General features: G+C 37.8%; 1 protein-coding gene across 2 annotated transcripts; it reads right to left on the reverse strand.

The window, feature by feature from the left end:
- Positions 1-748: 748 nt before the first annotated feature.
- On the reverse strand, positions 749-8286 carry LOC119069483 (protein transport protein Sec23A). 2 transcript variants are annotated; one of them, XM_037173550.1, is made up of 10 exons: positions 8128-8286; positions 7626-7913; positions 6974-7449; positions 6148-6912; positions 5928-6081; positions 5714-5865; positions 5395-5641; positions 5167-5316; positions 5061-5081; positions 749-959 (listed from the first exon to the last, which is right to left on the reverse strand). In XM_037173550.1, the coding sequence occupies exons 2-10, from the start codon at positions 7905-7907 to the stop codon at positions 870-872; spliced, it is 2337 nt and encodes a 778-aa protein (XP_037029445.1). In that variant the 5' UTR covers positions 7908-7913; positions 8128-8286; the 3' UTR covers positions 749-869. The 2 variants fall into 2 exon arrangements, with proteins under 2 accessions (XP_037029445.1, XP_037029446.1); XM_037173551.1 differs by lacking the exon at positions 5061-5081 and having other exon boundaries at positions 8128-8285.
- Positions 8287-10667: the final 2381 nt, after the last annotated feature.

Here is a 10667-nt window from a genome sequence, read left to right on the forward strand (position 1 = left end):
AAACGGGCCAATCTTTATAGAGAATACTTTTTATTTAATTTCGTTTTTAATTTCTTTTCTTTTTTACAATATTTTATGCATTGTCTTTCATTACTCACTCTCTCTCTCTCTCTTTCTCTCAACATCCATTTTTTTTATAATCGAAACATTCTATTTTATCTCTTTCTCTTGTAAATATATAAGAGCTCGTTCAGGAACTAATAATTCGTTACCCAAAGTAAAGATTTTGACATATTTTATATGAAAGAAGTGTCAAAATCGTCTCCAGTGAAACTTAACGAAGAGTTCCTGAACGAGCTCTAAAGATGAATAAGTGAAGTGTCTATTTTACCGAATATTTACTGAATTTAATTCACTACCATACAAAATTGATTTTTCCCGTTTGTTATTGAAAAGCCGAAAAGAAAAGAAACGTCGGTGATTTCACTTCTGTAGCTATAATTGGTCAGGACCCATTTTTGGGCATTTTCTTTTCTTTCTTTCATTCGATAAAACTTCGACAAATTTCTGAAAATTTTTTAAAAAATTAAGTCCCAGTCCTGTAATTGGTTTTGAATCCTTTGTCTATTTTCCATTAATTTTTATTTTATTCGAATACACAAGGAAAAGAATATTTTTATAGCCACCCACCCACAATGACAACAGTGACAACAACGTAACTATTCTGTTAACAAAAATTATGATGCGAAAATTGAATTTCTAGTACAAAGAACGCACCTGCGAAAATGGAAACACTTTTCTTTAGCCATTGTGGTTTATGGGATCCTGAATATTTCGTTTTTTCTCTTTTTTATTATCTTCTATTGCAGGAATAGCAGCAAATTATCAATTGCAACAAATACCGTAAAAAATAAAATATAAAATATGGTCTAAGTGGTCGATGAGACCGCCAGCTTTTTCAGATGTTCCATAAACACTTGCAGTGAAACATCATCGGTTAGGACTGGAGCGCCGCCATCCTGCAAAAAAAAATGGAATTCCAAATTGAGTTTGCGTAAATATTCGAGAAATTGTGATCGTTGTGTGTTTTGTGATGGTTGTAACGAAATTGCACCAGTTCACCAATAGCCCCGAGTTAATTTAAAAATTAGATGAAAAGAAGTATAAGTGAAGTAGTGAAGTAGTGACTAACTGCTGATTTATATAGCAATGCAAAGTTAACGAAAAATTTCTTTTGTTTTCAGCTCTTTTCGCATTGTCGATCTTGCATTTGCTGCAAAATTTCGTAATTGATAATGCGAAAAGAGCTGAAAACAAAAGAAATTTTTCGTTAACTTTACAATGATACAATTGCTAAAAGTTTCCTATGTGCAGGATAAGCACCAGCTGAATATCACCAGCTGGTGTACAAACAAAAGCACTTTGTATTGTAAACAATTCAAAGACAACCTACACACGGTGCTCTTTCTACGTTAACGTCATCTATACGCGCACATAACACATATGAATTAAGTAAACACATTGTGAAGAATGTGTTTTGATTGTTTATCATACAATAAGTGTGTGTTAGTAGATCAGCTGGTGCTCATTCGGCACATAGAAAACTTTTAACAATTGTATCTAAATCAGCAGTAAATTCGGTAACCAAAATTCTTAGTGGTGAATATTTCGATAGAATCAGCTCAGCATAGTCATCGTGCGGGAATTTCATTTACAGAAATTACGGAAAATTGCCGAAATAATACTGAAAATTTAACGAATTTTTTTTCGATTAGTTTTCGTTAAATTTCGATAAGTTTCGTTAAATTTCGACAATTTTCCGTAAGAAAATTTCCAATCATCCCCGGTCATCGTTGAAATGTTTTAGTCTCTAAATGTCGTTTGGTTTATCTTCAGTCGAGGACTGTGGTTCGGTATGTTCAATCTATAGCCGGTGAATCGCTAGGCTATGGACATCCTTTAAACATTTTATGGTTAAATGAGCACAGGATCGAATGGAACACTAATGAATCGAACACACATGTTTAAAATTTAAATAATTTTCAATGACATGATGAACGAGTCGATGAAAGACGTGTTATGATTATATTGTCATTGCATTAATATTAAAGTATTCGACACAACGACGTAAATGTACAAAATTTTTACACAGATGGTATCACACAATGTTATCATTTCCTGCTACCGACAACCAACGTTATTTTAGAATATTTTCGCAGAAAAATAGATAAACAAAGTTTGTGACGATGGATTATTACACAAAAAGAAACGTTTGCAATTGGAGAACGATTGTTTTTGAAAATCATTGGATGGGGCTTGGAAAATGATCAACTGGAATATTTGCTGGTTTTCTGCCTAGGTTTCTTCACATATTTTAGTCTATTCATTGAAATTTGATTGGAATATGAGTGGCTCAAAGCATATTGAAAAATCATTCGGGGTGGCCGAATCTGCGGAACACGAAAGAGACCGGTTCACAATAAATTGTAGTGGTCCATAGACTCAGAAAACCTTTAAAAACAGAAAATTTTAGAGTTGTCCGTTCGACCATTCTTAGCTTCACCACAAAAAAATTTTGTGATATTTTCGTCCCGTTTTCTATCATTTCTACTCTGCACAGTCCACGCTATCATAATACAATGGAAAAAGTGTGGAAAAAGTTTTAAAAAAACTTGAAAAACTTGGTATGTGACCGAAGATCCCGATGATCGATTTTAACAGCAAATTGGACTTTTTTAATTTTATTACGATAGCGTGGATTGTGCAGAGTAGAAATATCCAGGAACAGGGACGAAAATATCTTAAAAACTGTTTTTGGTGAAGGTGAGAATGTCCGAACGTACCACTACTCGAACATTTCAGTTTTTAATCTTTCGCCACTCTGGGACCCTATTCTCAATGGAAGAGAGTTGAGTTGATCAAATTATCTTCGCATTTCCACTTTAATTTTACATTTCATAGATCTAGACCGATATGCATAAAAACACGAAGACAAAAGCCAGCACAATCGCTAAGAGAACCCTAAGCGATCAAATAGATGAAATGAAGGGTTTTAAAGTTTTCCAATTACTTTGTCGGTCGTATACAACGCCCAAGTAATTTTTCTCGTAATTTAGGCCCTCAGCTTGAAAAATTGTATACGCATCTGTTGTCGACGGTAGATTGTAGGCACTTTCTCTTGTCGCCCTCACTTCGTTCGAGCTACAACTCGCGAAATTTCCTAAAATTTAACGTCCACAACAGATACGTAAATAACTATTTCATCCTGGAGTACCAAAGTCACATTCCGAACAAAACATAACACAGACTCGAACGCCATATTCAGCTGCGATCTCTATAGACGAACAACTGGTAGGTATACCGCATGCGAGATGGCATTCGATATCACAAAATCTAATGCCAGATCGCATGTGATATCGCATGTGTAGAATTTTTATTTCTTATAGTAAGTACATAACACATCTGGAAAAGAATAGAGATAGGATCGAAAATGACATAAGCGGTAATGAAAAGTGAGAGAAAAAAGTGTGGGACAATGTTGCTCTTTTGGTACTAAATTTAGTGAATGAATGTGACGTTTTTGTTATTCCAGGATGAAAAGTACTTTATTGTGGCAACATCAATTGAAAAAGTTTAATGAATGTCAAAATATCGTATGCGAGAGCTTTTCTCCCGTACAAAAACCTGTGGAGAAATTTTCTCACCAAAAACTTACGACGAAAACTATAAAATTCTATTTTTTTTCCGAATATGTGAGAAAATGTTCTAAGCTTAGAAAATCTCGTCTCTCAAAAATATATTGAAAATAGGGCCCCAGAAGTTGAATGAATATTTTTATTCTCTTTATCAAGTTGTTCCAGACCATTGTCTGAAAAGTGGATTTCCAGGGTCTATCGATCACTAGAATTTTTTGTGAACCACTCTTTCTCGCGCTCCGCAGGATGGACCATCCCCTATTAAACAGTCGACGAGTTTCCCATTTTCAAATCTATGATTCATAATCTACGTTTTCACGACCGCCACAGTGTTTCAAAAATCCGAAAAAACGGCTTGAGAAGAATCTCAGGGAAAAATCAACAGATTTTCGTGATTCTTTTTTTTGTTGAGTAAGGAATAGATGAGAGTATAAGATAGAGTACAAAGTAGTTATATAAACATCACGTCACGGCGCCGGCACTGGCTTGAAGTAAAAAAATATTTTGAAAATACGATAAAGTCCCCATTTGTCAGTCAGAACAAAGAGTTTTAAAGCAGGTCATGTTTAGTGCCAGTCGAAACGTAATTTCAGTGGCTTTGAAACGAGTTCCATATTGCTACGCTTTGACTTCCGTGCGTACTTTTATGGCCGTTCAAAGTCAGAGGCATAATATCCGAAAATTATTTTTCAGGTCCAGTTGCAGTGACAAATATGATCATCAAATACGGTAATTTTCATAGCTTTCAAGTGACATCAAATTTGACCATATTTGTCACTGCAAGTGGACTTCAATGATAATTTTCGGATGTTAAACCTCTGACTTTGAACGGCTATAAAAGTACACAGTGAAGTCGAAACGTAGCAAGTCGGGGCTCGTTTGAAAGTCACTGAAATTACCTTTCGATTGACTCTAAACAAGACCTGCTTAAAAATCTGACTGACAAATGAGAGATGTTTTTCGTATTTTCGAAATATTTTTTGACTTTGGGCCAGTGCCGGCGCCGTGACATGAGGGGTATCGAGCTTCTTTGTACTTTATCTTATACTCCCATCTATTCTGTACAGACAAAAAAAAAGAATCAAAGAAAATCGGTTTCAACGACATGAGATAACATTACGGTTTTTACACAGAGTTCCACTCAAGAGGTGACCAGCTGACACTTATGTTAATCGAATATTTGTTTGAATTTTCCATCAAAATTTCAAATTGAACACGGGATAAATCAACCGACGGTAGTAAAGTTGGTCACGTCTCGAGTGCAACGCGATCGGTTTTTAGTAAAATGTACATTTCCTTATAGTAAAACAGAAATCAGTTTTTTCTTCGTTAAAAAAAAAATCATTAAAAGCAACGGATAGTGAAAGCAGGTGGTTCCACAGAGTAGAACCAAGGCAAAAAAAAAAAAAAACAAAAATTGTATACCGAGCTCGAACTAATCATGGGCTGCATCAAAATGAAAAAATAAAATCGAAAATTAAAATTAAAGGAAAAAAAGAGAAACGCGTTCCACCGCAAACACTATGCTTACCTGACCGTACGCGTACATATTGTTGTGTGTCTGTGAGGGATTCACTTTCGACAGTAAGAATCGTGCTTGCGAACCGCCCTGTTCAGTATCGATGTACCTTGGCATGGGGAAGCGAGTTTGCAGGATTTCTTGTGCATCATCGACCGGTGCCTGATGGAAATGAAAGAAAGGAAGAGAAAAGAAAAACTTAGAAAATTGATCATCCAATTGTAATGATTCCGCTCATACTTGAAGCAATTGCTTGAAATTCTCGTATTCGGGCATGTCCTGATACTTCAGCGCTCGCCACTGTGCGATCGTTTCGCCGTGGAAAATTAATATTTGGAAAAATGTGTCCATCAGAAGTATGCGATCCGGCTGTATCGACGATGTGTCCAGCAACACTGGTTCCGGTGGACCGTTGAATGAATAGCTGTACAATATCGGCTGGATCATGATCAACGACTGCGTAAGATCTTCTCTCATTAACATATGACTGTAAGAAGACATTCGTGCTTGGTTATAGATCGTTACGCTGCGCTGGCACATCTTTCGCCATCTCTCTTACCGATAGAATGTCGTCTCATCCGGTGAATTGTTGAAAACTTGCAAAAATTGCGAACGACGCAAGTGATACATGAACTGCGGATAGAGACTGAAATTCTCTGCCAACCGGAAACTGTTCGGATCGTCCTTGCTATATTCGCCGAATTTCTGACACTGAAATCGAGAGAAGGAGTCACTCAGACTGCCATGCCGGTGGATTTTGCTTATAATCTTACCAATCTGATCAACATTCTGTCCACCCATCTGAGCACATCAGGACCGTCATCTGATTCGGCTTTGTAAACGACCATTCTGGACATTAGAACAGCAGCTGCCTCCTGATCGAATCCAGCACTAATGTGATGCAAATTGGACGTGGCATCGGCCCAGCTAATTAAAAACAGTCAACGTAAACGACACGGTCTTTTTGAGTGATTCGATGAACAAGAAACTTACTTTCTCGCAACTGTCGTGACTCTGATGCGTCTTTGGCCACTTGAATGCTGATATTGAGTAATAAATTGAATGCAACCTCGGCCACCTTGCGGTATCGGTGCCGCATGCTGATTGACAACTTCGAAAAAGAAAGCCATCGTCGAATTCGGGTTCAATGTGCACAGCTTCCATTGAACCGTATTGCCCATGCCAACTTCAGTGTCCGACACAGAACTGTTCTTCACATTTAGCGATACACACGAACCGATTCCGCCCTCGATTTTCAATTCTCTCGAACATTTCACCTCAACCGTTGCATTAAAAGCGATTTTCAGATTGCCACTGCTGTCTCTGGCAAACACCCTCTGGAAGGTCTGCTTGAACAGCGACGAATTAAACGAATCTCCCATCACCATGTGACCACCAGTCGAATTGCAACATTGTTTCATTTCCAGCAGTCCTGTCTGGTCCAGGGCGCACGAATAGATGTCGATGCAATGTCCATTGGTGGCCGTTCGCAATGCCAATGCATCGTAATGCTTGATGGCTTTCTTCATGTACTTGGCGTTGTCCTTGTGAATGTCGTGATGCGATCGGATTGGTTCTTTCAGCTCATCGTTGACAACTTGACCGGGACCTTGGGAACATGGACCACCGACGAACGTCATAATTCTCGCTCCCGTATTCGGATAGGTACATTCGAGTAAGCCAACAGCAATCGAAAGTGCTGCTCCCGTCGATCGCAGATATCGTTTACCTTGTGGCACTGGCCATGGATCTCGCTGACTGAAAGAGTTGCAGTCGTCAAGAGAGATGTTGTTCGTTTGGTATCAATGGCAGTACTTACAGTTCACCCAACAAGTCAGTCAGCGCCATGTCACACTTGTGGATCGGTTGCAAGAATCGATTCGCTGCTGGAATCGGACCCGGACCACCTCTCGGCATCTGCTGTTGTTGCTGATTCGGATTGGCTGGTCCACGACCGATGCCCAGCATGTCCTGTATCTGTTTGGCCGTCAGGTCTTTGGTGCCACGAAAGACATAGCTTTTCGAACAACCTTCCGTGCCCAATTCGTGCACCTGAATCATTTTGCCGAAGGTTATCAGGCCGATGAGTGCGTTCGGCGGCAACAGACTGAGCGACATTTGCAATGAATCCTTCAAAGCGCTCAGCTCTTCATCGTCCATACATGTATCCACAACCAGCAAGAATACGGGCGGTAGGCTCGGCGCTTTCGTCAAAGTATATTCAATGGTACTGAAACCGGGGATTAGTTCCGCCGGTTGATGCGTTTCGGTAATAGCAGCATATTGCGGTGGGAACTGTTGTGCATTGAACAATTGTTAGAAAGAGTGTTGCGGGACGAAGGTTAAATATTTTTGTATGAGTCAGTCTACGACGTGACTACGTGTTCAATGTCACAACAAAGAATGTCTGCAGAATTCGTATCGACACCCCTCCCCAAAAATCAATAATTTAAGCCCAAAATTCGACTCACCGGATTGCGTTGGTTGCAAAACACACAGACCCAAAGCTTGGCACGATAGTCCACCTGACACATTGGATTCAAAATGCCCTTGCATGAATTGCTTCGTGGACAAACGACCGGATCGTAATTGATCACGGGCAAATCGTTGCGCTCTTTCAGCGGTTGATACAGACAGCCCAATGGAACGACGAGTCGGGTGGCGTCAATTCGACTCGACGGCCACATATTCCAAGTGAATCGTATGCCGTCTCGATCTTCATTTTGCTGAATGTATTCCTCGTAAGTGGTCATCCTGTTCTGGAAATATTTTTTTTTGTGTGAACAAATTAGCACTTCTATTGATGAATTGAGTGCTGTGTTGTTGGAGAAGTAGATCGAGTTTTCATTGGCAAATGGAAGGAAACGAGATCAGTTTCATTGAATCCGAGGGAAGTTTGATTAAATTTTTCGTTGTATTTAGTTCATAGGTTACGACTACAAAAATTTCGATTTTCGTTGAATTCTAACTTACTTCAACGAGAAAACCAATTGTCTGTCAATTTCGTATTACAGATATTCAGCAACGTTGTTTATACATCACACAAAAACTAATAATTTTTGAACGAATCACACATTTAATTTCTGATTTCAGTTTGGCAGTTCCACGTCACTTCAAATGACAAACTTTATTTGATTATAATGTCTGGCGTATGACACTTCGAACACAATTTTTTGGTAGATTTTTCGTTTTTGTTAGGTTGAAATTCCATACACAAACTGTGGAATACCGGTAATACCGGTAATACCTTTCAGATTATTACCAACAATACCACAAACGTACCGAACTGTTTTCGAACCGGTGGCGGACGGTACAATACTGTGTAATCATTAATGTCGAATATGCTTCTAGTTCTCTAAATTAATTAATTAAAATCTGATTCCTTTTGTAAAACAAAATCATTGGAACGAGCCGAACCATTCTTATGATCTTGAATTTTGATAATTGGCAATTCCATAACATAAGAATCGTTCTATTCGTTTCAATTTTGTTTTTACAAAACAAAATTAATTTAATTAAAGAATTAGATGCATTTAACGAATATTATCTGGTAGACCAGCTGCTCAAATTAATTGGTAATTTACGGGGTTACAGCCAGTGTCTACACGGAAATTCAACTTGACCAGACAAAAAAAGTATCAAAATCGGCGTTTTATGGCCCTGCCACAATCATACACAAACGTACACATCATATTTTCCATACTTCTGAATTGTTGACAGCTATTTTACACGAGTTTTGTCGTTGTGTGAGTGTAATTTCGTAAGTCTCCCTTCACTTCAGTCATGTTGGATTGACTAAACAAAATTATCCGTTCAAGAATGCGCAATTACTAAGATCCAAGGCTGTATACTTGAAAAGGTTACGCAGATCGTCATTTGATTAGATGCACTGGAAAACATAAAAAACAATTCATCTACTATGAAGATGTCAAATTTAATGCTTAGCTTCCTCTTACCAAAAGAGTGAGAGACAAAATTGAATTTTTTTCAATTTTTCTGTGTTTATTTGACAGCTCGCTCTCTCACGGAGTACTTTTTGTTGAGTGAAGTGGACACTTATTTATTTATTTTCGTTTAAAGACCAAATAACAGGCCAAGGCCCAATAACAATTCAGTCTATGTTTAATGCTTAGTTTCCTCTTACCAAAAAAGTACTCCGTGTGAGAGACAAAATTGAATTATTTCAATTTTTTCTTTGTTTATTTGACAGTTTGCTCTCTCACGGAGTACTTTTTGTTGAGTGAAGTGGACACTTAAGAATCCACCTACTACGAAAATGTGCGAAACTGTCAAATTTTGCGTGTGGCACCCACGTATCTGCATCTGCATGACAAGTATACAGCCCTGACTAAGATCGACCCTTCATCGCAAATAAAAACATAGCTAACGCCGACCCGTACGAAAAACCTATTCGTATCAAAAGCCTTTAATGTGAAACTCTTCATTTCTATAACTTCATACTCTTCTCTACTGCAAAGTTATTCGCCCTTTAAAATCACTTACATTATCCACTCTTTGCCTTGTTATCATATACAAACAAATTCCTATTTAAACAGCTATATACCGCTATATTTACCTATATTTTCTTATAAATAAACATTTTATAGATGAATATGCTATTATATATGAAATGCCTGAAACACCCCACACACTTAACCAATTACTTCTATGTTAACAGAAACTCTATAAGTACTATTTTTCCCAAGATATATCACTTTTAATAAAATCCAATATGGCCGCCGGCAGCCATTTTGTTAGGAGACCGGGAATAGTACCGACGCTTTACATTCGTTAATATCTTTCAAACAAAAAAAAATCATCAAATTCGGTCAAAATTTACTCGAGATATTGAAAAAAAAACTCCAATTCCAGTACTTCGTACGGGTCTAAATATTCGACATTCATTTATTTCGGAATATTTTGTTTGTTTACATTTTACATGAAAAAGTTGGTGCCGCTTGCTCACATTTGGAAAAAATTGGATCGATTTCAACTTTTTGCTAACATCTTAACGTTTCTGTCAAAATGTGTAGAGTGTTATGATGAAAGAGAAAGAAATATTTTGACAAGTACCCCCAAGACAACTTATAATAAACTGGTATTCGGTCCTCTCGCTCTCAACGTAACATGTTGAAAGAGAAGCAAATACTTTGACAAGTATCCCAAGGCAAGTTCTAATTAACTAGTCTTCGGTTTTCTCGCTCTGATCATAACAGTCTATGGAAATATTGCATTTTCGGTCTAATTGTGTGTATGTCACTCATATTGTGTGGCAGGGCCATAATTCGTTTTTATTGCAGTTCGTTCAAAGAATCCAACTTTATTCGATAATAATATCCACAACAATCACGTTAAGTTGCTCAGACTGATTTCAACCGCTCGCTCTCTTGACTTTTATACGTCTGGGATGTTTGTCACTTTTGTAAAAACAAAACGCTGAAAACAATGCAAGATAAACGATAAGCTTTTGGCGGTAAAATACAAATTTTATCAATGCAGGAATGGATTGGGTT

Source organism: Bradysia coprophila (genome assembly GCF_014529535.1).
Source record: "Bradysia coprophila strain Holo2 chromosome X unlocalized genomic scaffold, BU_Bcop_v1 contig_35, whole genome shotgun sequence".
NCBI lineage: Eukaryota > Metazoa > Arthropoda > Insecta > Diptera > Sciaridae > Bradysia > Bradysia coprophila.